This window comes from Cervus elaphus, chromosome 15, assembly GCF_910594005.1.
Source record: "Cervus elaphus chromosome 15, mCerEla1.1, whole genome shotgun sequence".
NCBI lineage: Eukaryota > Metazoa > Chordata > Mammalia > Artiodactyla > Cervidae > Cervus > Cervus elaphus.
Genome location: NC_057829.1, coordinates 33068245 through 33095748, shown reverse-complemented (window position 1 = coordinate 33095748; position 27504 = coordinate 33068245). Strand labels below are relative to the sequence as shown.

Below are 27504 nucleotides of genomic sequence, written 5' to 3'. Positions count from 1 at the left end.
TATCCCACCTTATAGGCGCCCCCAGGGAAAAATGGCCAGGCCCGCTTACTTCTATGTAACCCTGTGTCTTTCTTGACTCCCAGGGAGTTGGGGAGGGAGTGAGGGGCACTGTTCAGTCGCAGGCCTAAACTTCTGTCTTCTTGTGGAGCCACAGGGTCTTCGAGCAATTTGCAGTTCAAGGCAGAACGCATTAAAATCCCATCGACGCCGAGATACCCGCGGTCTGTCGTGGGCTCTGACAGAGGTGAGGACTTTCTCAGTGCTTCCCTGCCCCGCTGGCCCCTCGGTCCTCAGGGTTGGGGGGCGTCTGGGCACCGCTCACAGCTCCCCCACCACCTCCGCCATCCGTAAATGCTGGCAGGGCAGGCCTCAGGCCCCTGCGCTCACGGCCGTGTGTCTGGGCCGTCTGGCCCGCACCCGCCCGTCCCGGCAGGCTCGCTGTCGCACTCGGAGTGCAGCACGCCCCCGCAGTCTCCCCTCAGCGTCGAAGGCCTGTCCTCCTGTAGCCAGTCCCAGACCTCAGCCGCCACGTTGCCCAGGATTGCTGTCAACCCTGCGGCCCTCGGGGAGCGCAGGAAGGACAGGTGAGCAGGCGCGGGGGACGGGCGCCCCTGCAGTGGGCCAGCGCTGGTCCTGGGAGGTGCCGGGGGTTGGGGAGAGCCGACAGAGTAGACCTCCAGCGAGGCCGCTGCAGTTTGGGTCGCCTCGCCTTCGCTGGTGTCTTGCTGCAGGACGTCATGAGGAAATCCTGTGCGCTCCTGATGCAGGAGGAGGGGCGCACCTGGCTGGCCGGGGAGGCAGGGTGAGCTCTTCTACTGAGTGCCCACAGGCGGAGGTGGGGGCCTCCAGCAAGTGATGCTGGGGTCGACCTGATACTGACTGTGCTGGAGTGATGCCATTCACGACCTCCCAGGCCCTTGTTTAGGCACTGTCCACATAGTAAGTTGTGAAATCCTCGTGTAACCCCGTGATCAGCAGTGTCATCCTTGACCCCATTTAAGGGTGAGGAAACTGAAGTCGGGAGGTTGAAGTGGTCTGTCTGTGCTCACTTGGTTAGCGATCAGCCTACCCTAATGAGAATCAGACTCGTTCTTATCCTTTGCTTTTTGACCCCAGAACACAGCTGCACTTCCTGACCTCTGCCCCCCCAAGCTTTTTGTTGTGAGATAAAACACACATAGGAAGAAAAAGTATATGAGGCATACATGTACAACTTAGTCATTTTTTGGTTCATTTTGAAAAGCAGCTGTCAGGGTTCTCTCTAGATGCTAGTGGGAGATAGGATTAAGCTCAAATTTACCTTTACTTAATTACTTACAAGGACTGCGGCTCCTCTGTGGCTCAGATAGTAAAGAATCTGCCTTCAGTGCAGGAGACGCAGGTTCGATCCCTGGGTCGAGAAGATCCCCTGGAGAAGGCAACGGCAGCACACTCCAGTATTCTTGCCTGGGAATTACCATGGACAGAGGAGCCTTGTGGGCTACAGTCCATAGGGTCATAAAGAGTCGGACACAACTGAACGACACTACAAGGACTAGAGCTACTCTCCTCCACTTCAGTCCAAAAAGCCGAGGGCCCTTGTTGCTATGAGCCATAGAAAAGATACTGCTGGCTGGGCCCGTCATTAAGAAAACCTCATCTGACTTGACAGTTGAACTTGTGAGACAGCACACCTAGCAAGTGTGAACTGGAGAACAGCGTGTACCTGTAACTGCCAGCAGGCCCCCAGGGGAGTCAGGTGCAGTGTGTATGGATGTGTTCATGACAACCTCACCTGCGTCGTGCAGACGGGAGCACACACTGGCCCTGAAGGGGTATGGGGTGGGTGTGTGGTTTTACTGAACCCCAGCTCAGGTCTTCCCCCCGATAAGGTGGGTTCCTTAGAATCAGAAGGGGCCTTGTCACATGCAGTCGGACATCCCCTTAGCTGCTTCTATAGGGCACAGAGAACCGATGTGTGTGAGCGTGTATGTGTCAATGATGCCTGCCTTCATGGTGCTTAAATGACATCAGGTTTAACATGTGTGTGACCTGGCTGATGGATGGATTACTCATTAAAAATAGTCCCTCTTTTCCTCAGTCTAAAATACCTATCACTATTGAAAACTGGGTAAACTGGAAAAGTAGAAAGAAGTAATAGCAATTTAAATCTCTGATGATCAGCGGTCCCCAACTTCTTCAGCACCAGCGATATATTTCATGGAAGACAATTTTTCCATGGACCAGGGTTGGGGGGAGATGGTTTTAGGAGGATTTAGAAAGAAAAAAGGTTGCATAATTCAGGGGCCCCCAACATCTGGGCCTCAGACCCTTACCTTCTGTCAGATCAGTGGTGGCATTAGATAAGAAGTAACGTGCACAATAAATGTAATGCATTTGAATCATTCCAAAATCATCTTCTCCAACCCTGGTTTGTGGATAAATTGTCTTCCATGAAATTGATCCCTGGTGCCGAAAAGGTTGGGGACCACTGATCATCAACCAGAGATTCAGTTGCTGTTATTTAACCTTTTGGGGGGGGTGTGTGTGCGTGTGCATGCACGCACACACAAGTATTACATTTACAGTTTAAATGCATTTTATCTTATTGTACACATGTAAACATTTCCTCCTTAATGTTATGTTTCAAGCTACTTGTAATATTAAGTATATTTTACGAATCTCTTTTACAAAGAAGCCTTATTGTTTTGACAAAACTCTGCATATTATAAAAGTTTCAACCATTCAGGAGATTAAAAAGGATTACCTCAAAAAGGGCTCCCCGCTGCCCACCCACCCTTCCACACGTGGATTCACAATGTGCTCTGGAGGAGGGGCTCCTGAGGGGGTGGCACTCTGCTTGGAGCTCAGGCTGCGTGCAGGGTGGTCCTGGTGGCTCAGTGTCATGAAGCTGTCTGTCTGTCTGTTACGTTCCAGGCGTCTGTGGTTGTCTTCCTCCTCCAATCACCCCTCTCTTCTTTCTAACCCTTTGCACCTTCCAGATGCCTCCACCACCACAGATCCCTCCTGAGATTGCCTGCGGCTGCCAGGCCCAGGTCCTCCTCGCTGAGGAGTCTGAGGTTGGCCCGACAGGAGGGCCCCACCCCAGCCCCCATGCCCCTCATTCCCACAGGGTGGTGGGCGGCGGCCTGGGGCCAGCGAATGCATGGTGTCACCTTGCTCCCAGCCTCCCCGATCCCTTTTAAATGCCTCGGGTTTGCAGCAGCTTAATCTCATGATCAATTTGCATCACCCTGTGTACTGGTAAATATAAAAACTGATATTTCATGTTGTCCCTTTGGGGGTAAACGTCATCCCAGAAAGCACTTCTTTTCCTCCAAGGGTGTCTGAGACCCCACTGGAGGTTTGTGAGTTACACATCGTGAGGCCATTCCTCTCCTGTCATGGAAACCTACGTGCCTTTTCCCTGCGTATGTCAGTGTTTACGTTCACTTGGACCACTCTGTGACTTCGGGACTGGATGCCTCTGTGTCCATCTTGGGGGTCGTGTTTGTATTGCATGAGGCTGTGCATCACCGTTGTGTGAAGGTGGACTTCATCGTGTTCCCATCCAGCTGTGTCGTCATAGGAGCGTCCACGTTCCCTGGCCCTCTCTGTGTAGCGAATGCATGCCTGACCTCAGACCCCCCCAGACCTTCCCTTTGAGTCTGAGTCCCTGAAACCATTGGCTGTCTTCCAAGGCCCTACGTGGAGGAGCCACGCCATGTGAAGCTGCAGAAGGGCTCGGAGCCGCTGGGCATCTCCATCGTGAGTGGGGAGAAGGGCGGCGTCTACGTCTCCAAGGTGACCGGGGGGAGCATCGCTCACCAGGCTGGCCTTGAGTATGGGGACCAGTTACTTGAGGTGAGCGGGAGGCCGCCCTTCTCTCCCTCCCCTCGTCCCTTTGTGAGTCCCCAGGACCTCCTCCGTGCCCTCCTCTCTCCTTGGTGAGCCCGTTCTTGGTGTTTCCTAGTTCAATGGCATCAACCTGCGGAGTGCCACAGAGCAGCAGGCGCGGCTCATCATTGGGCAGCAGTGCGACACCATCACGATCCTGGCCCAGTACAACCCGCACATGCACCAGCTCAGCAGCCACTCCCGGTCCAGGTGAGGTCCTGGGCCTCCGAGGGGGCATCTGGGCTGCGGGAGGAGAAGTGGAGGCTGCAGGTGCTTGGCTTGCTTCGAGGAAACCACAGCTGCAGGCTCTGGGGATTCTGCTGCCATGAGAGGAGAGTTGAGCAGCCTTGGGCTTTGGAGAAGAGACATATCAGGGGAGGGTTTCTCCTCCTGAAATAGGGTGTGGAAGTAGGTGGCCAGGCACCCTGTGAAGCAGGATGCCTCGGCACATGTGTGTGGTAGCCAGGCACTGAGGCCTGACGTGGATTCTCACATAGAGGGGTCTGACCCCTGCCCACGGGCAGACGCCGGACACCTGCCTGTGTGCTGCAGGTTGCAGGACAGGTAAGGAGAGTGAGAAGTGCCCCCGAGGTGCAGCGCCGGTGAAGGGAGGGGCTGAGAGGCTCAGACACAGGAAAGGGGAGCAGTGCCTTCATGTGTCCTCAGGCTCACCGTTTGCAGAGGATCCTCAAGTTGAGGACAGAAAGATCGTGCAGGTGGACAACTGAGTCCATGCTCCCAAGGCGCTTGCTCGTCTCAGGGCTCAGATCACAGAGCTGTGTGACCTGGTCTTTGTTCACATCCCAGAGCCCACCCAACACCACCATAGAGGGATGGCTCTGGGCAACTGCCTGCCACTCCTTATTCTTCCTGTCCTCTGTCCCCAGCTCCCACCTGGACCCCGTTGGTATTCACTCCACGCTCCAGGGCAGCGGTGCCGCCACCCCGGAGCACCCCTCTGTCATTGACCCGCTGATGGAGCAGGACGAGGGCCCTGGCACACCCCCAGCCAAGCAGAGCACCCCCAGCTCCAGGTCAGTAACTGCTTGCCAAGAGCCTTCCATCAGTGCACCTCGGTTGAGCGGGGCGGCCAGGAGGGTCATTTTTGCATCCCGTGGACATCCTCTGAGGGACGTGGGTCCCAGTGCTGCCCTGCACTGCAGATGGCACACCAGCTTGTCAGGATTTGGGGTGGGGAGCACGCCAGTCCTTTTTTCCTCTCTCTCTCCTGCCCTCTCTTTTTTCTCTAGTTTTTCCACTGACTCCTTCTTAGCTCTACTTTGTTTCTTTTTCTCCTCCTTTTCTCACTTCACTTGTTCTCAGATACTGAATCCCACAGTCCTCACCCATCCAGGCTGGGGCTCTGGCCATCCACAGCAGTGCTGCCCCCAAGGAGCTCCTGGTTTGAGGGTAGATCAGTGAACAGGCACGTGCAGCACAGCTGAAGTGCTGGGAGGGGGAGTGGGGGCCATGATGGAGCATGGCTGGGAGCCGAGTCACAGCGTTCAGGACGAGCAGGGGCTGGCCATGCGAAGGGTGGGCATGGAGAGAAGTCAGGAGGAGGGACCAGCCTTAGTGTGGGCAGGAGGGGGCCCTGTTCTCTCAGGAACCGGAGGGGAGGTGGGGAGAGGGCTATGCAGGCTGGGTCATGAGGCCGTCACTGCACTCCCTTTCTCTGGCATGGCATTAATGGACTCTTCACGGAAGTCATAGGCTGGAAGCTGGGGTATCTTCAGGGCTTTCCTGCTTGTGAGCCTTCACTGTGCCCGTGATGGGTACACTTCAGTTTAGTTCAGTAGCTCAGTCATGTCTGACTCTTTGAAACCCCATGGACTGCAGCACATCAGGCCTCCCTGTCCATCACCAACTCCTGGAGCTTGCTCAAACTCATGTCTATCAAATCAGTGATGCCATTCAACCATCTCATCCTCTGTCATCCCCTTCTCCTACCTTCAATCTTCCCAGCATCCGGGGCTTTTATTAATGAGTCAGTTCTTGACATCAGGTGGCCCAAGTATGGGAGTTTCAGCTTCAGCATCAGTCCTCCAATGAATATTCAGGACTGATTTCCTTTAGGATTGAGTGGTTTGATCTCCTTGCAGTCCAGGGGACTCTCGAGAGTCTTCTCCAACACCACAGTTCAAAAGCATCAATTCTTTGGTGCTCAGCTTTCTTTATGGTCCAACTCTCACATCCATACATGACTACTGGAAAAACCATAGCTTTGACTAGATGGCGCTTTGTTGACAAAGTGATGTCTCTGCTTTTTAATATGCTAAGTTTGTTATAGCTTTTCTTCCAAGGAGCAAGTGTCTCTTAATTTCATGGCTGCCATCACCATCTGCAGTGATTTTGGAGCCCAAGAAAATAGTCTGTCACCATTTCCATTGTTTCCACATCTATTTGCCATAAAGTGATGGGACCAGATGCCACGATCTTAGTTTTCTGAATGTTGAGTTTTAAGCCAGCTTTTCACTCTTCTCTTTCACTTTCATCAAGAGGCTCTTTAGTTCCTCTTCACTTTCTGCCATAAGGGTGGTGTCATCTGCATATCTGAGATTTTTGATATTTTTTCTGCAATCTTGGATATACTTGCCTGCAGCAAAAGTGTTGTCACTCTCTGGCTCCTCCCCTGAGGTCCCACTCATCAGGCTCCATTGCTGCCCCGTTGCCTTTGCTCAGTTTATTTGCCAGCTTTCAGTGTCCCTGCGTTGTGAGTTCTTTGGTGGCTTTTGGTTCAGTACCCTCTGGGCCACAGACACTGCTCAGTAAACATTTGCTGGATGAGTTGTGGCCTGGAGGTTACCCTGGCTCTGACTTTCTCAGGAGAATAAAGTTAGGAAAACAAGTGCAATCCAGGTGGGTGAGATGCAACCCATGGCATGTGATGGACAGCTGGGCTGGAAACAGTGGCGTTGATGTCCACTCTGTTCCTGAGTGGCTGTATGTTCACCTCTGCCACATCTCAGTGCCCTGCTTATAAAACAGGTCATTAGAAGTAGGGTCTGTGTCAGCCCCGCTCCCGGCTCCTCTGGTCCTGGGGCCTCCTGAGACCTGAGAGGGGAGCAGAAAATGGTTAGGGTGTCACCATTGTTTCATCTTTTTTCACGCCTGCCTCCCTTCCCGTGCACAATTGAAGAGCTTCATTTTCCTCCCTGAAAGGATGGTGACAGATGCTGCCAAGAAGACCCCAGAGCCACGAGTCGTCTTCATCAAGAAGTCCCAGTTGGAGCTTGGCGTGCACTTATGTGGAGGGAACCTGCACGGGGTGTTTGTGGCCGAGGTGGAGGATGACAGTCCCGCCAAGGGCCCCGACGGCCTTGTGCCTGGGGACCTCATCCTTGAGGTAAGTTCTGAGCTGCCGAGCAGCAGCCAGGCTGCCCTCTGCCCGCGTGTCGGGCTTCCTGCCATCTCAGGTGACATGGGAGGCGGGGGAGCACAGCCTCTGCTGGCATCCCCCTTGGGTGTTGAATGCTACCCAGACCCACTCTGGGTAAATATTAGGGAAGCAGGCGTATTAGGACCCAACTTGGGCACTCTCATTGGGAGGACAGATGATCTGCTCCTGGCAGCAGTAGGACTCAGGACTCTAGTCTGATGGTGAGTGCCATCTCCCTCTCACTGGGTCTCCTGTTGGATGGGGGAGGTAGGTTGTAGGTACTGAAAGCTACAAGGAGCGTTAGCAAGGGGAAGTGCTGTATTTCCAGTAGGCCTTACTGGCTCAGGGGCTAGAACAGGGTCTCTGCTGGGAGCAGCTTGAGGGCAGAGCAGGCACTCAGCAGAGGCCTCAGCCTCTGTGGATGTGGGGCAGATGGATGCCCAGTGATGGGGATGCTGAATCTCCTCCTTATCCCACTACTGGGCCCTCACGGGTGCTCAGCCCTCCCTGCTTCTGCCCTCTGACCCCTGTCTCCCGTCTCTGGGTAGTACGGCAGTCTGGATGTGCGCAGCAAAACGGTGGAGGAGGTCTACGTGGAGATGCTGAAGCCCAAGGACAGCGTCCGCCTGAAGGTGCAGTACCGCCCCGAGGAGTTCTCCAAGGTCAAGGGCCTGCCTGGCGACAGTTTCTACATCAGGTATCAGTGGCCAGGGCTGCCAGGGACTTGGGGCTTGGGGAGAGGCTTTCGGTGGAGACTGTTCCCTGTGAATGTCCCTGTGTTTCTTGCCCTTGAGGGGTGGGACTATGAGCATTATTCCTTGGGCCCCAAATTGTAAGCTTATGATGAGATGCTTGTGACTTAGAAAAACCCTTGAAAGCTCCTAGGGCGAGATGGGCTCTCTCTTTAGAGTTTTGGGCCTGAGGAAGTTTGACACCACTGAGCCTCGTTTTCCTGTGGCCTGTGCCCCTCTCCGGGTCTCTCCTGACTCAGGTCTGCAGATTCCTCTGCAGTGTGTGTGGACGTCACAGCATCCAGAGTGCCCTGAAGTAATACATGAAAAGGGTGGAGTAGGGGGCGGGGATAGGCATCAGGCGTTTTCTAGGAGGCATGCAGCTTTCTTCATGAGATCTGAGGCCACACAGGAATGGAAAGTACTGATTAACTGTGTACCATGAGGTACGGGGTCCCTGTGTCTAGGCACAGCCTCCTCAGTCAAGGATGGCACGTTTCCCTTCTGAGAGGTTTCCGCTGTTTAGGAAGCATCGACTTTGATGTGGGAGGGGTGCAAGTGGGAAAGACTCTTTTGGGAGTGGAGATATGGCTTTGGTCCTTGGCAAAAAGGCTTTTATCTGATGGGCGTGAGGGAGCCCTGATCTCCAGGGATCCCGGGCTCCCTCTTTTGGGAACTGCTGCTAGAATGGGGAGAGATGGGTCCTGATCGTGGTCTGGGGAGAGCTTCAGAGCAGGAGAGTGGCCCTGGGGAGCTTGGCTCTAAAGGGCGGCCTGTGGCCTGACTCTTCCCCTCCATCTCCTGGTCCAGGGCCCTGTATGAGCGACTGGCAGAGGTGGAGCACGAGCTGAGCTTTAAGAAAGACGACATCCTGTACGTGGATGACACCTTGCCCCAGGGCTCATTTGGGTCCTGGATGGCCTGGCAGCTGGACGAGAATGCCCAGAAGATCCAGCGCGGGCAGATCCCCAGCAAATATGTGTGAGTGTTCTAGAGTCTGGGCCTGGGGCTGAGGCAGGCGGCACCTGTGGGGACGTCCCATGTGATGACGGCCTGGGCTGCTGGGGGCTTATTCTGACGTTGTCTCAGTTTCTGGTCTGTAAGTTTTGCCAAAGTAGCTTATCCAAAAAGCTGTTCCAAGTTTAGGTCAGTGATGTATACAAGTCAGAAGTGTAGTGGCAGCTTAGGAGACATGCTTCTTTTATGTTTGTTGAGATATAATTCATGTGCCATGCGATTTACCCAAACTATGCAATTCCTTGGCTTTTAGTGTTTTCACAGATACGTGCAACCATCACCATAGTCAATTTGAGAATATTTTCATCATCTCAGAGAGAAGCCCTGTACCCTTCAGCTACCCGCCTTGTTCTCCTGTCTCCCTGCCCCCTGTTGCCAACCCTGAGCCTCCACTGGTCTCCTTTCTGTCTCTATAAGGTTCCCTGTCTGGACTTTCTGTGAATGGAGTCATACATACAGCACGTGGCCTTTTGTGACCGACTCCCTATACTTGGCATGATTTTTTTCAAGGTTCTTCCATGTTATAGTGCATTTCTATGCTTTCCTTCTTTTTGTGGCTGGAATGATAACTTTTAGTGTCACAAGTGAAGGCTGTCTTAGCAGTCCCCTCTGACCCTCATCTGAACACAGGAGTTGAGCTGCTCTGAGAACTTGCCCAGCACTGGCACCAAGGGGGTCCTCGGTGGCTTGGGTGCCAAGGTGGCCAGGAAACCCACGGAGGGTGGGGGAGGAACCTGGAGCCCCAGCTTTGACTCTCCTCGCCGCAGGTGGGCAGGGCGACAGGCGATGGTCCCTCCGCCCTTCCCAGCTCTGCTGTACTCTTGTCTTCAGAATGGACCAAGAATTCTCCCGGAGGCTCAGCATGTCTGAAGTCAAAGATGACAACAGCGCTGCAAAGACGCTCTCGGCGGCTGCACGCAGATCCTTCTTTCGAAGGAAACATAAGCACAAACGCAGCGGGTCCAAAGATGGGAAAGACCTCCTTGCCTTGGACACCTTTTCCAATGACTCCATTCCACTCTTTGAAGGCAAGTGACTGAGCTGGCTTCTCCAGCAGGCTGTGAGGCTGAGGTTTGCTGTTGACCACAGAAGCCTCACTGCAATGACTTGAACAAGACAGAGGTTTGCTTTTTTCAGACGTAACTGATCAAGGAATGCGTGTCTGGGTTGGGATGGTGGCACTGCGGTCTTCAGAGTCTACCACCTGTAGGATGTGTCCTCTGTCCTTAAGGTCTCCCCATCTCCTGCCATCACATCCATGTTCAGGCAGCAAGGAGAAGAAAAGGACATGGCAACAGTATGCCTCTTTAAACAGCTTGCCTGGAAGCCCCACCCTTCATTTTCCACTTACACCTCATTGACCGCTTGCAACTGCAAGAGAGGCTGAAATGGCAAGGTTTTCACTGGTGCCCTGCTGGCTTCAGTAAAGCAGCTTCTCTTAGAAAGGAAGAAAAGAAGAAAGGGTGTTGGGTGGGCAAAAGGCAGTACTTTCCCAGTGCATTGCCTCTAGTTTGTTTTGGGGTTATTCCAGGCTGCTTGGTGTGACCAGGGGCCACTGTGCAGATCTTTCTGGCTTTACTCCTGAGTCTATCCTTACAAGATCCTCCCAGGGCCAGGCACCCGCCCAGTCCTGGGGTCGCATGTCAGGGAGCGCCAGACATCCTTTGGCAGGTTGCCCTGGGGAAGGGTATGTCTGTCTTGTAAAGCAGGAGGCTCCTATGGATGCTGCTCCCTGGACCCCCAGGTGTGACCCCTGTCCTGGAAGGTGTGCCCTCCCTGATAGGCAGGCTCTTGGAGGGGGCAGTGGGCCTCAGAAGGCAGGACAGCTGGCTTCCTCCTCCCCTGCTTCCGCATGTGTTATTTCAGTTAGGTCTTAGGCACAGTGAGTTGAGTGAGTCCCACCCTTGTTTCATGGCCCACGGTCACGATAGTCAGGTCAGGGGTTGGCAAACCAGAGCCTATGGGCCAGATCTGGTTCACTGCCTGCTCTTATATGGCCTTCGAGCTGAAAATAGGGCTTTACATTTTTAAATTTAAAATGTAAAAAAAAAAAAGACTATTTGTCTTTTCACAGTAATAGTTCCTTGATTCTCCCTTCTCTTTTCTTCTGTAGACACCATCTCTGGTCTGTGGTATATATCCAGTGGATGTCTTTGGAAAATAGCCATTTGTCTAGTCATGGGGGTGCTCCCAGGTGGCGCTGGTGGTAAAGAACCCGCCTGCCAACGCAGGGGAGATAAGAGATGCAGTTTAATTCCTGGGTCGGGAAGATCCCCAGGAGAAGGGTATGGCAACCCACTCCAGTATTCTTGCCTGGAGAATCCCATGGACCAAGTACCCTGGCAGGCTACAGTCTACGGGGTCACAAAAAGTCAGACATGACTGAAATGACTTAGCGTGCACACACATATTTTGAAGTTGTCTTTAAATGGCTATATCTTACTGTTAAATTTATCGTTATAAAATGTTTTATCTCTAGTAATGTTTCTGGCCTTAAAGTCTATTTTGTTTAAGTATAATTATCACACCAGTTTTCTATTGGTTAAGTGTTTGCGTAGTTCATCTTTTTCCATCGTTTCATACTTAATTACAGCTTCATATTTACGTGGTTCTGTAAACAGCATGTAGGGTTTTTTTTAACTCACTGTGACACTTCATCTTTTTTCATTTTATTGAGACATGTGTATAGAAAAGTGCAAATTCATCTACAGGAAAGTGTACAGCCTGAGATGTTTTCACGTTTGAACACATCAGTGACAGTTTTTATCCTTTAATCAGAGTATTTAATTACTGATTAAATCATCACTGATACATTTACCATCTTAGTATTTGTTTTCTCTTATCCTGCCTATTTTATGTTCCCTTTCTTTTCCGACTTTTTTTGGGATTAATCAAGCATTTTTATTTTCCTGCCTTCTCCTCAGTCTCTTAGTTTTTATTCGTTTTGTTTTATTCTTTTGGGGCTGGTGATTACAGCAGCCCTCACAATGTATATCTGACTTACTACTAACATGAATCATGACTTTGACCACTTCCCCAATAATTCTAAAACATCAGAACACCGTGACTTCCTTACCTCTTCCCTACTTTTTGCTTGATTATCATTTTCATTTTATATGTATTTTATATGTATTTTTTATATGTATTTTTAAATCCAGCAGTGTTATTGATTTACACACCAGTCACTCACTTATATTTATCCTTTCCATTATTCTTCATTCCTTCCTGTCATCCTCTTTCCCTCTGATTTTTTCTTTCTGTTGTATACTCCCTTCCACATTTCTTTTTTTCCAACTTGAGATATAACTGACATATATTATCGTGTAAGTTTAAGGTGTACAAAATGATAATTTGATATGTATATGAGTTGCGAAAGATTAACCACAATAAGGTTAGCTATAGTTAACACACCCTTTGTGTGTGTGTGTGTGTGTGTGTGTGTATGTGTGTGCGCTCAGCTGCTCACTCATGTCTGACTCTTTGCGGCCCCATGGACTGTGCCCTTACCTCGTGTAATTACCATTTTCTTGTTTTGATCTTCAGCATTTCTTATGATGCAGGTTTGTTGGTGACAGTCGCAGTTTCTGTTTGCCAATTTTCCCATGATTTTGCAGATTTTCCCTGGATATAGAATTGTAGTTGGGTCAATATTTTATTTATGCATTTAAAAGATATTATTCATTGTCCTCTAGCTTTCACTGCGTATCATTTCCTGGGGCTTTTGCCACATACCTTACAAGCTTTGTGGTCAGCACAGTATACGTTTATTCTCTCACAGTTCTGAAAGCCAGAAGTCCAAAATCAGTACTGTGGGGCCAAAATCAAGGTGTTGGCTGGTCCATACTTCCTTGGAGGCTCTAGGGGGGAGTCTGTTAGGTCTACTGGTTTATAATGTTGTTCAAGTGCTGTTTCCTTATTGATTTTCTGTCTGGTTGTGCTGGGTTTCCCAGGTGGTGCTAGTGGAAAAGAATCCTCCTGCCAGTGCAGGAGACATTAGAGACGAGGGTTCCATTTCTGGGTCAGGAAGATCCCCTAGAGGAGGGCACGGCAAGCTACTCTAGTGTTCTGACCTAGAGAATCCCATGGACAGAGAGGAGCCTGGCGGGCTGCAGTCCACAGGGTGACGAAGAGTCGGACACGACTGAAGTGACTTAGCACAACACAGCTCTGGCGGTACCATCCATCCCTGAAACCGGGATGTCGCAGTAAAGTGAAGGCGGATGAGACTGAAGGGAGAGACGGACGATAGAGAATCAGCACAGGACTGTGTATCATTTTAAACTGATGATAGCTTAATTTCAATCTTATATAAAAGCTACATCTCTCTGTTCCCCCCACCCCTTATGTTATGGATGACACCAATTACCTCCTTTTATACTAGGTGAATATTTGGTATATAATCACTTTTATGCTTTTGATTTTAATATCTGTACCAGTTTTAAAAGGAGTCTACATACCTCCATTAGGTTGCTTCCAGATTGTATGTTTGTATATTTACCCTTCCCAGGGAGTTTATTTTCTGTGGGCCTCTGACTCTGGTTGAATATCATGCTTGTGAGAGGCTCTGTAGCCTCTATGATTCTGTTATTGTGAGGACTTCTGACAAAGCAGACTGTTCTGAGAGGATCAGGAAACTGCTAAATTGGTGCCCCTCAGTGTGGAATGTTAATAGTCATTAGGGGAGAAGACGATTCTGTTGAGTTGAAGACATGGTCTTAATGTCCATACACAGGGAGATGGATAGGTGCAGTGCATCCGTGTTTTAGGATGTTCCAAAGGATAAAAGGGGATCAGTGTGAATCAACAGGGATGCTTTCAACAGAAACATAACACTGAGTGAAAGAAGGAGTTGCAGAATATTTATTGTAGGTCATTTTTGTTGGACATACACATTTTCTAGGTTTTCTGAGCACGTAAAAGTCAACATAGAAGACTGACCTCTGGAAGGATATAGTATAGTCATGTCTGACTCTGTGACCCTATGGACTGTAGCCCGCTAGGCTCCTCTGTCCATGGGATATGCTTTAAATCCTTATAACCAACTATGATGCTAGTTGAGAGGAAGCTGCCAGGGACCAAGACTGGAGAAGACGGGTCAGAGAAGATGCCTGGCTTACCTGTCATGTTCAAAGTTTTAAAAGACGGGGTGTTTTTATCTCTTCTTGGAAGAAGTTCTTTGCACTGGGTCTGTGTTTTCTATTTTTTTAAAAGTGTTTACAAGTTTTAAAAAGTGTTTCTGAGATGCCAGCACAGTGATTGGTACCTGGGAGATGTCAGGAAGATATTTGCATGCTGGTTTTAGGCTATCTCTTTTTGCGAGGATTTTTTATTCATTTTGTGGAAGGGGAGGCTTAACTGCATGTATCAACTAGGATATTGGTTTGAGTGCTATAACTGAGACCAAATAACAATGGCTGAAGCATGATAAGAAGCTTCTTTCTCTGCCACGTAAAAGTCTGAATTGGTGGGCAGTCCCTTGGAGGCAGCTCTGTTCTGGGGACCATCAGGGAGCCAGGTCCCTTTTGTCTCCTGGCTCTGTCATTTCCTGGGGGTTGTCGTCATCTGCAGGATCAGGGCTGGGTCACTGCCCCTCATCCTGTCCGTTTCAGCTCATGGGGAGGGGGATAGTTTGCTCACTGCATGGGGTGGGTCTGGGTCACACGACCCACCCCCTCAGGGGAGGTGGCACCTGTAGAGAACAGAATGTCTAATAGGAGTCAGGGGACCACGCATTGAACACACATCGGAGAGTTTGAGCAGAATAAAGTGCTGCAACGCCGTGGTGTCCATGGAGTGGGGACACTGTGCAGTGGCCCTGCCCTGGTGTGCCTGGGGTGTGGGACTCTCAGAGCTAAACCTGGGCGAGTCCCAGGCAGACCAGAGTGAGCTGGGTACCCGACTCTGGACCTGTGGAGTGCAGGAGATAGGTCTGCCTGGGGTAAGCCAGGTCAGGGGAGCAGGGGGTCCCCAGCCCCTCCCAGCCCCCCTCTGCTCTGGGTGGGTGCCCATCCCCTGCTGCCCTCTCCCCCTCAGATTCAGTGAGCCTGGCCTATCAGCGGGTCCAGAAGGTGGACTGCACCTCCCTGAGGCCCGTCCTGATCCTGGGGCCCTTCCTGGATGTGGTGAAGGAGATGCTGGTCAACGAGGCGCCCGGCAAATTCTGCAGATGCCCCCTTGGTAAGGGAGGCCCTCGGGCCTGCTGGGCTGCGTCCGTCCCTGTGTTTGTGTCCACCTGCTTCCCAGGGATGGATCTCAGTGTTTGCAGAGTCCTTCTGACTTGGGTCGCATCAGCGTTTAGCCTCTGGTTCTTTCTCTGGGAGTGAGGATGGCAGGGCTGGGTTTCTGCGCAGTGTTTTTTCCCTTGCCCGTGCAGTGATAGCTCACAGTGCCAGACCTGCTGATTCCTGTGTCTGTGCTTTGCAGAGGTGATGAAGGCCTCCCAGCAGGCCATCGAGCGGGGTGTCAAAGACTGCCTGTTTGTCGATTACAAGCGGAGGAGTGGCCACTTTGACGTGACCACTGTGGCTTCCATAAAGGAGATCACAGAAAAGGTACCCATTGGCTTTCTGCGTAAGGTTTCTGAGGCCAAGGTGGGGTGGCGCTTTAGAAAGTTCCTGTATCTGGGTAAAGGCAGGAAAGGGGTTTGGAGTTGGGTTGTCCAGACCCCACACAGCCCCCGTTCCCAGCCTTGACCATCATCAAAGCTGACAGCCTTGTGGGGAGGGATTGCCCTGGATGAGGTTTCCCCACCGTGTGTCACATGCCTTCTTCATGTCAGAGTGGTTTTGCTGCCTTGTTCATCAGTAGCACCTTATGTATTCACTTATAGGGCAAGGCCGGGCAGTGTCAGGTGAGGGGTGGGTCCCCTCCGTGGCAGACAAAGGCTGGGTTCCTGAGGCCCAGCTCTGCCCCTGCCTGGGTGTTCACCGTCTCCCTCCCTGCAGAACCGGCACTGTCTCCTGGATGTCGCCCCCCACGCCATCGAGCGACTGCACCACATGCACATCTACCCCATCGTCATCTTCATCCACTACAAGAGCGCCAAGCACATCAAGTAGGTGCCAGGCTCCTTAGGGGCTCGGCCCGGGCCTTGCTGGGCATGGGCTGCTGGCTCAAAGCCATGGGAGGTGGCGGGGCCTTGGCTTCGAAACAGGCATCCTGTGTAGGAGTGACCCTCCCCCACGTGCCCATCTCACACCGAGCCAGTCGTGTTAACCCAGCACAGCCCTCCCCATCCCTCTCCCGACTGTTTGGGGGCTGCCACAGCGCCTCGAGCCTGTGTCAGTTTGTCTGCATATCTCCCTCCTGACCCCCACGCCCCCTCTCCCTCTCCTGCCTTTCCTCTTGGTGCTCACGACACAGGAACCGGGTGGCCCAGCTCTCCCGGCAGCGGACGTGATGTGGACGGGCCTTTGGTCTTACTGAGCTCAGTTTTTGTGGTTAGGCTAATGACTTGCCAAGCCCCTGCGCCCCGCCCCCTGCCTCTGCCTTTCGGTGCTCCCCATCTTCTGGTACCTGCACTCGGGGGCCAGCTGGGGCATCTGGTGTCTTCCCCGTCTCTGCCCAGAGCTCCCTGTGGGGCCAGCAGGCTGCACTGTGCTCCACCAGGGGCGCACGTGCGGTGGGGGGGTAGCCCTGTTATTCTGGACAGAGAGGCTGAGAGGAGGGCATGGGGAAGGTGGGAAGGCTCAGCCAGGTTCTTGGATGTCCCGATAGGGAGCAGAGAGACCCCACCTACCTGAAGGACAAGGTGACTCAGAGGCATTCCAAAGAGCAGTTTGAGACGGCTCAGAAGATTGAACAGGAGTACAGCAGGTACTTCACAGGTAGGTGTGCGTCAGGCCCAGAGAGGAGCGGGTGGCAAGAACGGACACAGCCTTCCCAAGGATGCCCTTCTTAGAAGTGGTTAGAGCCCGCACTTCCGGGGGACCTGGTACGCCACCGCAGTGAGCACTTTCATTACAGATGATCTCATTGCAGGCACAGGGCGGCATCGGGGACTTGCCGGTCCAAAGGTAAAGTTCACTAGTTCTGGCCTCGGGTCATAATCTGGTCTTGTTATGGCCTCACAGGCACCGCGTGGCACAGCTGCGGCACTCCCCAGGCAGGTGCCTCAGCGGTGGTAGCCGTGACCATCCGTCCCCAGCACCCTCCAGGGTAGTCCAGTTTTGCAGTGGAGTTTAAGACAAACTGCACCATTACTGTCTCGTCTTTGAAACAAGGCAAACTAAAAGAAACTCTAATTTACCAGTTGCTATAGTACTTGGTGGCTTCCAACTTCTCCCATGAAATCAATCATTTGTAGGGGGCATAACAAACAACAGTGTTGTCAAGAGAGGTGGAGACTGATTTTAATTTAACTTGGAGAGAGTGTTATTATGATTGGTGCTTCTCATGCAATATTTGGTCTCAGAACCCAGCCCCGGCTCTTCTGTGTATGTGTATGTGTGTTTGTGTTTTAATTTCAAATCCATTACAGACCGATATTTCAGTTAAATACTTTAGCAATTTACTAGAGAAAGGAAAATTTAAAACTTCAAAACTTAACGACATACAGACTTTGACTTTTTATCAGATTTACCAGATGTGAAATTACTCCGTCACATTGTCATAGCAGTTTCTAAACTCTCACTGTCAGTATCTGTGGCAAGAAGCCAGGGCATGGCACTGCTCCATGGAGCACGCACAGAGCCCTTCTCCAGTGTCTGCTGGGCCGTGGTGATGAAACCCTGCCGGGCAGCAGGCCTGAGCCGAGAGTCTTCTTTGGGCCACGGGGTGCCCAGCTCTTGAGACCCAGCCTTGTTCCGTCTAGAATCCTGCTGCCGATTGGACCGTCACAACATACCCCAGACTGCTTTCCAATGTTCTGGGACTCCCCGTTGCACAACTAGGTGCACCAGCCCGGGTCATCGCTGCTGTGGGGCCTGGCAAATCATGTGCATAGTCACATCCTGTCACCCCATTACAGGGGTCAGGGCAGCCTGGCAAAATCAGACACCGGCCTTCGTGTGAGCCCCAGATTTTAACATCGTGCGAACAGTTGCTGAGAGGGATAGATAAAAAGCCAAAGTGATTTGCACTCAACTTTTTTTCTTTTCCAATTTCTTGCTGATGGAAGAGAAGTAAGGCAGGGGTAGAGCAGTTGAGCCAGTAGCTGAAAACAGGCAGAGCAGCAGGAAGAGTGAAAGATCTGTTTACTTGCCTCCTCCTGGGTGTCTTCCTCTGAGCCAATGACATGTGTGTTTGGGGGCTCTCTTGCAGGGGTCGTCCAGGGAGGAGCCCTGTCGAGCATTTGCACTCAGATCTTGGCCGTGGTCAATCAAGAGCAAAATAAAGTCCTGTGGATCCCAGCCTGCCCTCTCTAGAGCACAGCGCTGGGAACGGCTGTAGCTTGGCCTCCAGCCCCACCGCCCGGCGCAGCTCTTTGCAGTGACTACAGATAGACACCTCTGTGTGTAAACATGGAGGGGAGGGATCCTTGAACCAGGGCTCCAGAAGCACCTCCTCTGTAGATGGAAGGCCACAGACGGACGGGATCCGGACCCCGGCCAGCGGACTGTGCTTCTCCCACATGTGTGTGCTTTAGGACAGAGACTGTGGGGTGTGGGACTCGACACCAACCTTCCTTGTAGCCAGCTCAACAGAGATGCTGCAAAGAGAACCCTTCAGATCACAAGTTTACAAGCCTTTTCTAAGTATTCGGTTGCTGATGTTTACTTGAACGGCTCCACATTGCCGCTGCCCAGCCCCGCCCTCCTCCTCACTGTGGCTTTCATGTTGGTTTTCTGCCCGCTTTCAGCGAGACGGCTCTGGAACCTCTCTGGGGGCCGCTTTGCTCCGGGAGGCTCTTGTCAGGGGGACCAGAGCTCTGATGAACGCCCTGCTCCTCGGGGGCCCCTCTCCTGGAAGGCCCCTGTGACTGCGGCTGCTTCGGAGCTAGTGCCTTCGTGGGGCTGCGTGCTCTCCTCCTGCACCTAAGAAGGCGACTTCCGCCGTCTTGTAGGCGCATCCCTCAGACGTCGTCTTCTGCCTTCTGCCACCTCTTGCTTCTCATCCACCTGTGTTCATGATTCCAGCGTTCTCTCTGATCCTCAGAGCTTCATGGGTTCCCTGTGACACAACCAATTCTGGGCAGGGTGTCAGGCTGGGGCTGAGACGTGCCACTGGGTCCTCCTTAGGTTCTGTGAATAGTGACAGCCTTTACCAGTGCAGATTTTGCAGAGTAATTCCCAAATGCTTTACAGTGGGGCAGGCACATCAGCTCTGTTTGATCTAAAAACAATTCGTATTTCAGACTCTGAATAGAGAGCTCTTACGGAAGCTTAAGGATCAATGTGGTCACTGTTAAAATTCAAGAAAGAGAAACTGGGATCTATCTAGTCTTGGCTTCAGCTCTCGCAACATGAGCAGAGCTCCACGAGGATGTCTTTGTTTTGTTTTGTTTTGTTTTTTAACGCATCTGATGCCAGATGTTCCTGGCTGAAGATTTGATGTGGTTCCTCCTTAAACTGTGCGTCCTGTTAATAATAGGTACTGTACGGGGCTCTGGGTAAGTGTCACTGGGGTAGGACCTCTATTTTAATACTGTTCCTAACATTTCATTTTACTAGCAAGAAATCGCTGATTTCATTTTATTCTTTGTAATTCTAGACACTAGATTATAGTTTAGCCATACTGACATTTTTTTAAAAAGGGATATATTTTCTTGCACAGTTGTTCGCAAGGAGACACGTTTCAGTCTCAGTGCTGCCCTTCATTTCACAGGTACACGTGTTCTGGCTCAGACAGCTGGGACCAACCGCAGGCCGTCGCGGGGTTTCGCTGGCACCCGCGAGGCCACTGCTCTGGGCGGCTGGGGTTGGCACAGAGATGGTACAGTGTGCACGGGTACTGTTCGGACAGACTGGGGTTTTCTGTACTAAAACCTTCCTTTGTATCAAAAGTTAAACAGACTTTAGTACAATAAATAAAGGTCAATTTCTGTAACTCGTTGTGAAGACACCTGTGTTTCGTGTGTTTTCCGCCCCTCCCCCGCCTCCTCAGCTCTTCGTTCCTACGTTTGAGACAGCCATCCCCCACTGCGCCACTCGGCTGGAGCTGGCTGCTCTGTGAGGTTCCCTCCAGCTCTCGCGATGATCGGGCGCCCCTCTCACCTGCAGTGTCAGCCCCTCCGACTCCCTCCTTCCCTCCCATGTGTCCATCTGGCCAGTAGAGCACGCGCGCTGGTTGTAACCAGGCAGCTCACGTGCGTTAAGATTCCAGTGCTGCCCTTGGGGGCTCATGTTCAGATCTGCAGGTTTTGGCTGGGCTGCGAAAAGCAAAGGGGCGTGAAGGACACCAGGATCCCCTCGTGATCTCAGCCGGGTCCCTGTCTATGTCTACCAGGGGGCGAGACCCAGACTGCGCCCTGGGGGTGAAGAAGACCCAGCCTGGCCCAGGGACTGCAGTGTGAGACCACCCTCGACTCTCCTGGGCAGATTGTTTGGGCCCAAAAGCCCATTCCAAGGGTGGCAGGAAGGCCAGGAGAGGGGACCAGTGCTCGTCTGTAACCCATGCAGAGCCCAGGCAGGGGATGGAAGTGCACAGCCTCTGCCCCCAGGTGGGGTCTGCATAACACAGCCTCAGAGCCTTCTGGAAAGCAGAACTGACTTTTAGCTGCAGCCTCGAGACCTTGGACACATCTCGCGTGGGCCTCCAGAGACAGGGCAGACAAGAGAATCTCTGAGGCCCCATCCTGTGCTGACATCTGAGTTATAAGTAGGGAGCGGGACTTCCCTCCTAGCCCTGGGGAGGTTGAGCAAAACCCCAGCTCTGGGAACCTTGAGACACGTGACTTTTGGAGGCTGGAGGAGTCCCTGATGCCTCACATGCAGGAGCAGAACCTGAAAGGATCGGGACCCAGAGTCCTGGGCCAAAGTCCTGGGCCTCTTCAGCTGGAGCGAGGCTCTGAGGCTGACCAAAGGGGTGGGACAACTGGAATTTAGGGCTGGGAAACCTGAGCTGCTGCCAACCCCTGCCCCCAGCACCCCGCTCCCTGGGGCTGACAGTGCAGAGGGCCACATGGGTCCCAAATGCCAAAGACAGAAAGAAATATAAGGAGTTGCAGGTGGGGCATGGAGCAAGCAGAACTCACAGTGGGGAAACAGTTGGCGTGGGACGACAATCTTTTCTTTGGGGACGGGGCTCCGAGGCCCGGCCCTGCATAGCCAGCCAGGCCTTATCCTCTGCCCCCTCAGCTGCGCTTCTCTCTGTGGGTTTCCTGGACCTCATTTTCAATCATGCAGACTCTCTTGTGCGCGCATGCCTTCCGGAATGTAGTCTCCATGCTCTTGACGGTCTCGCCTTCAGTTCTTGCTATTGTGAGTTTATAGCTTTTGTCTTTTTTCAACCATGAAATGTGTCATACATACAGGAGGGCATCTGCAGTGTAAACATATGGTCTAAAAAATAATAGACGAGCGTCTGTCTCTAAGAAACAGAACGCCACTGCTGTGAAAGCCTGCTTAATGCCCAGCACACCTGAATTCTCCCTGTCCCCGAGGGAGTGCTGGGCTGACTTGTGGTTTAACGCTTCCCTCGCTTTTCTGTTTTCACCCTCCGGTGGAGGTGTTTTGAAACAATATTGTGTGCGGTTTTGAAGACACCAGGCTTCAAGCACCCACTGAGCTATGAGAGCAGAGGGCAGCTCTGCTGCTGTTGGACGACGTTGGCTGGAAAAGCAGTGTGACCTCCGGGTCAGGGGAAACTCTAAGCTTCCCTGGGGATTTTGAAGTGCCATTCCTCTTGGGGAAATCAATGAGCAGGGACTTGAAAGGGTCCTGGGGACACTGGGGCCATCACGCTTGGAGTGTGTGACCGTACTGTGCACAAATCAAGTCCTCGTGGTCTGGCAGGAGTATGGTCAGAGGGCTGGAGCTGCTGACTGCAGTTCCATGCTCACTATGACCATCCTCTTGATTTCAGTGGTGAGCCAAAGCTGAGCCCTCCAGGGGAGTAAATGCTGACTTCTCCTGCTGATCTGAGGAGTGGGAAGGACATCAGCTCATGTCAATCAAGCCTAAGAGAGGTGAGAATGGGGCCAGTTCAGTTCAGTTCAGTTGCTCAGTTATGTCCAACTCTTCGCGACCCCATGGAATGCAGCATGCCAAGCGTCCCTGTCCGTCACCAACTTCCGAAGCTTGGTCACTCATGTCCATCGAGTCGGTGATGCCATCCAACGATCTCATCCTCTGTCGTCCCTTCTCCTCCTGCCTTCAATCTTTCCCAGCATCAGGGTCTTTTCCAATGAGTCACTTCTCTGCATCTGGTGGCCAAAGTATTGGAGCTTCAGCATCAGTCCTTCTAATGAATATTCAGGACTGATTTCCTTTAGGATTGACTGGTTTGGTCTCCTTGCAAATGAGAATGGGGCCAGGATCACCTTAATGTTCTCTTCCTTAAAAGAAGAGCCAGAGGCCCTGGTGCTAATAACTCTTGACATTTCTGTCTTGAGTCCCTGCTCCAGACCAGACTTTTTACTCTCTCTCTCTGGTGTGAGCCCTCATCCTGGGACCTCCTCCGCTTTCCTGAGAGTTTCCTGGGAGTTCTTTTGATTTCTCTGACTCTTTGCTCTTTTGATGGATCTCCTGCTGCTTGTGCTGCTTGTGAGGAGAGAGGGTTAACCCCTGATCTGAATTCTTTCTGCAGAGGAAGGTGACTTAGTATCAGTATGGCTGCATGCAGTCCCTTAATCCCTCTCTCTTCAGAATGGTACCAGTTCTCTGATCTGTGCCTGGTGAAACCTAATCCAGGAATCCTCTCAGTATTCTCCAGGCTGAAAAGCCTCCTGGCTTCTGCTGAGTTCAGGGAAATGCATTAACCCTGTAGCTTGGACTTCAGAAATCTGTTTCTCATGGGCTTTCCTGAATTCCATCTTTAAAGCCATCCTCTCCACCCCAAGTTCTAAAGTAATGCCACAGTTCTTTTTCCTCTGTTGTCTTAGGATTTGGCTCAGGTCTACTAAATAATTTTCCACTAGTCCATCTGCTTCTCAGCTTCTAAAATGATTTTGTGGTTACATGCCTCTCTGCTCTCCCTGTATTTTTGGATTTTTTTTTAAAAGGAATCTTTTTACTGTATTTCTTTTGTTTTAGTGAGGTTTTAAGAATGGAAAAAATCTAGCTTATGTATCAAGCTAAGCTGCTTGCTTATAACACAGAGATTAAGGTTTCTACCTTTTCGCACTCCTTACTGTTATCTTGCTTTCACTGAGGTCTTGAGAGTACCTGAACTACGCACTTGGTTGCTTGTCGCAGCAGCATCCCCTTCCAGTTCCTGAGTGTGTCACTCAGGCTGCAGCCTGAGAAAGTGAAAGTCGCTCAGTCGTGTCCGACTCTTTGTGACCCCATGGACTATGCAGTCCGTGGAATTCTCCAGGCCGGAATACTGGAGTGGGTAGCCTTTCCCTTCTCCAGGGCATCTTCCCAAACCCAGGGATCGAACCCAGATCTCCTGCATTGCAGGCGGATTCTTTACCAACTGAGCCGCAAGGGGAGCCCCGAGAGGCAGAACCATTAGAAACAGTATGATGTATATGTAAATGTATGTGTCCGTTTGTTACAAGGATTTGGCTTTCGTGGCTGTGGGTACTGGCTAAGCCAGTCTGAAATCCACTGGGCTGGGCTGGCAGGGGAGCAGAAGAACCTGATGGGCAGGTGGGATTCACGGGCTCAGACAGGAAGCAAAGGATGCAGGGTGAGCACCACAGATGTAGTTGAAGTTGCTGCCATGAGTGGGATTCCTGTGTTTTATAGGGAAGTTTCAGATTTTCAGGCCTTTTAACTGAATCAGGCCTACCTGGATTATCCAGGGTGCTTTTTTACTCTTATTATTGACTGATGGGCTCCAATCACATCCGCAAAATGCCTTCACATTTACACCCAGCTCATTGTTTAATAATGGAACCGTGGCCTAGTCAGATTGACAAATCAAAAAAACTTGTCACAGTGGGTTTACCAATAACTTACCTAACTGGTTCCCCCCAAATGGGTATCTGAATTAATCTTATTGTTATTTGTGTTTATATATAGATTTATCTAACTTGATAGAAGCTTCTCTGTGGGGTTTCTGGCTTTGGGCAGTTATAGGAAATTGTCTCAGACCTTTCTCATTGCCATGTTGCCCTGAGGATAAAAGCAGACTTGTACTTAGTTTGGAGATGATCTTAGCTCCTCACAGATGCTACCTGCTCTGAGAAAGTTCACCATCTAAAGCTGCTTTGTGCCTACTTGCTTCAGAGATGGACAGAGATGCCCTGAGGACCAAGTGACTGTGGGGGCTAAGAGGAGGGACTGGCAGGCCCGGGTGCCCTCTTGCAGACTGCACTAGAGGCTTCTGTGGGGCCAGGCTGCCCCTGAGCACATTGTGGGGGGTGTGGCTGGCACCTGGTACACATCTCAGAACACACAGTGATAGGAGAATCAAACAAAACCTGCATTGAGTCCAGCGATGGTGTGTATTGATGTTGGTTCTCCATGGAAGTAAAATTATAAATCTAAAACTGCAAGATATTTTGCTAGAAATGACAGTGGCTGTTTTTTGACTAACAGCTTATTTTTATTAAGATTATCTGCTAATAATTAGAGGGAAGATATATGTTTAATTTTTGCATTTTACAAGTTTGCATCTTCCTTGAAGTACAGAAACTTATGTTTATACTCTGGTGTTTGAAATAAATATTTCTGCTAATATTTATAATTTCTAAATAATTCCCTCCTTCTTAAAAACCAGTGCATTTTTTAAAGTTAGTTTTGTGACATCCTGGGCTGTCACTTGTTTCTACACCTTAAGGGTCTAGACTAAGCAGGTGATCCTCGAGGATGCTGCTGCTCGACAGCATCTTTGTTTATGGGAAGTACAATTGTTTAAAACCAAAAATCTCGGAGTTGAGTCTGAGAGGTGTGTGTCTGCACAAATCATGGAAGCTTAGACGGTAAGTTCCTTGTTTCAGGTAAAATGTAACTGGTCCTTAAAAATGCAGTGATAGGACCAGTCAAAAATGTCTGCAGATGCAGAAGAACATGGGGTGGAAGCCCATCAGAAGAACTTCTGTGGGCCCTTTGCAGGCCGCACCCTCGTTTTTCCGACAGTCCAAGGTCGAGAGCCCAGTGTTGGGGAACTGAAGACTTGGCTTCCACTGCTTCCTTCAGCCTTGTAAGAGCAGGCTTGATCAGTATCCTATGCTCTGCAACAGATGGGTTCTACAGTGCCCTCAACGTTGATGCTGTTCCCAAGAAGTCAGGCATTACTGCTTATCTGCTGACCCAGTCAGCAGGCAGTGTGACAGCCAGCCTGCACAGGACGGGAGCTCAGGGTAACACAGCTAAATTTGCTTCGATGTGTTACTTGTTTCCCTGGTACACTCTTCAGCATTGTAATGGGATCAGCAGAGAAGGTCATTGCCAGTACTGATCACTTTCTGAGAGATTGAAGGCCTTTACGGTGTCTATCCATAAGCAGAATGATTGAGTCAGCAGTCTGATCACTTAGAGGTCTGCCCCAAATACAGATTGGGTCAGTATGCAGCCCTGAGTCAGCCTCGTAGTGGCCACCGTCATGGAATCACTCCAGTTCCCTGGGAAGTCACTAGCCCGACAAGTCAAGATATGGGTGCGTCATCCAGCAGCAGCAGCTGACGCAGTTGGGGGTACTGAAACCACTGAAGTGGTGGGACAGTTGCAACTCCCCAACTCAGCCAATCTTGGCCCCAGAGGATGGGGTTAAGGCCCATAAGCAGGCACTATCAGGTCCCCTGTAGGGATTAAACTCACTGCGAAGGTCTCCTGATCGCTCCATGGCAGACAACTCGTGAAACAAGAAGCACTCACCGTCACGTGCTGGGTTCAGAGCCCCGGAAGGGACACCAGGAGCTACAGTCACAACACCCAGGCTTGTCGCTGCCTCTGCTGTCAGGGTCCAGTGCCTGGGCCCCAAAGGCAAGATGCCCCCAGGAGGCAGTCAGTGCGCTCAAGCCAGTTGAGATAGTAGGGTACAGCAACTGAACCAATCTTTAGGGAAATAAAACGAAGGGATGAAAACAAGCCAGAGGGCCCCAGTGGGGGATGTTGCCTGTCCCCTTGTCCCACGCACCCTTCATCCCAGGGTTCTTGGGTTGTTTGTTGTGGTTTTGCCCCCTGCAGGCCTCAGATGACCCCACAGGACCAGGTGAGGCCTGACTTCCCTATGGCATGAAAGGGCATGGCGTGAAACACACCAGTGATGGGGTGGGGGAATGGGTGGATAAAGGATTTCAGGATTCCAGTGTGGGACTGAAAGTGCCTCCTTGGCTTAGAAGACCTCGCTCTGGAAGGGTTTGCTGATCAGATCTCCCTGGAGGTTTTCTTCTCTCCTTGTGCTTCAGCAGTAGAAGAGAGATAAAAACGTATACATTGAGATGTCTCATTCGATGCCTTATCCAAGAAGACAGCACATTTTTCTCAGTTTTTCTCTACTGCTTCTTGATGCAGAATACCAGCTAAATCAAGTACAGATCCTCTCCTCTCTCACCCAGGAGTGAGTACACATAGCTGTTTTGTACTTTTCTTTATATAACCCAAGCTGCTAGTGTAGCCTTTTGTCCTGTATTGCAGTCACTACTGCAAATCGAGCTGTCCTAGTTGAGGCCAAAATAATGCAGAGAATCACATGGCGGGCCAATAGCCTAGATGCAAGAAAACGCAAGCTCCTGTCCAGTGGGCACAGGATTCAGGCCCATCACGAGGAGCCAGTTTCTCTGGAAGAAGAGGAGCGGCTCAAGTGCTCCACAGCGCCCTCTAGAGGAGGCCAGAGATAGAGATCTACAATCTGTGTGGGTGGAGGGTTTGTCCCGGGGACTCTGAGCTGCTCGCATTTTCTGGTTTTCTTAGGCAGCTGAGATCAGGACATGTTTTTAGAATGGGGGAACAGAAAGGTTTTAAAGATGTTTTATGTTGGGCCGCACTGGAAGGCCTGCCTTGTGCCCACACCGTGGTGTAGGGGGCCAGCCCTGCTTTGGGGCTGGTGGGTAGCCATTTCTGTGCATCCTAAGGTGACTGGAGGTGGAGAGAGTTCTGCTGGGATTTGAGGAGAAAGTGTGTTCATCTTGCCTCACCCCCTTGATCCCCATATAATTTCCTGAGCCTGGTATTTTGTCTAAAACTGTAAGGCATGAAGGAAGGAGCTTGGAGAAAGGGACACCAAGTGGTGTTCTTCAAAAGCCTTGGAAAGTAAGGAAAAGAATGTGTTATGACCACCCACACAGGAAATGGGGGTGCAGTTTTCTCTAAGCGTTGCGAGGGGTCCTTGGTCCTCTGGTGATGCCACGTGTATAGCGGTGGCAGGGCTGTTACTGGGATGTGCAGCAGGTCATGACCGAACATAACCTGAAAGGAAAAGTGCTGCCCTCTAGCGGTTTTGCGCCCTAATATTTGCAGAACACCCTCCTTATGCCATATATTATACTGACTTTCATATGCTCTGTACATT

The 27504-nt window shown here is 51.2% G+C and overlaps 1 protein-coding gene across 2 annotated transcripts in view; it reads left to right on the top strand.

Annotated features, from left to right (window-relative positions):
- DLG5 (discs large MAGUK scaffold protein 5) overlaps positions 1 to 20000 on the top strand; it is a 120283-nt gene extending 100283 nt beyond the window's left edge. For both annotated transcript variants that reach the window (XM_043925222.1, XM_043925221.1), the window contains 14 exons: positions 155 to 244; positions 434 to 584; positions 3681 to 3843; positions 3953 to 4086; positions 4764 to 4910; positions 7039 to 7222; positions 7804 to 7952; positions 8797 to 8967; positions 9835 to 10031; positions 15037 to 15180; positions 15427 to 15554; positions 15948 to 16057; positions 16720 to 16829; positions 18265 to 20000. In XM_043925222.1, coding sequence (XP_043781157.1) covers positions 155 to 244; positions 434 to 584; positions 3681 to 3843; positions 3953 to 4086; positions 4764 to 4910; positions 7039 to 7222; positions 7804 to 7952; positions 8797 to 8967; positions 9835 to 10031; positions 15037 to 15180; positions 15427 to 15554; positions 15948 to 16057; positions 16720 to 16829; positions 18265 to 18368 — 1982 coding nt within the window. In that variant the 3' untranslated portion in view covers positions 18369 to 20000. The remainder of the gene's footprint in view (positions 1 to 154; positions 245 to 433; positions 585 to 3680; positions 3844 to 3952; positions 4087 to 4763; positions 4911 to 7038; positions 7223 to 7803; positions 7953 to 8796; positions 8968 to 9834; positions 10032 to 15036; positions 15181 to 15426; positions 15555 to 15947; positions 16058 to 16719; positions 16830 to 18264) is intronic.
- The last annotated feature ends 7504 nt before the right edge of the window (positions 20001 to 27504 follow it).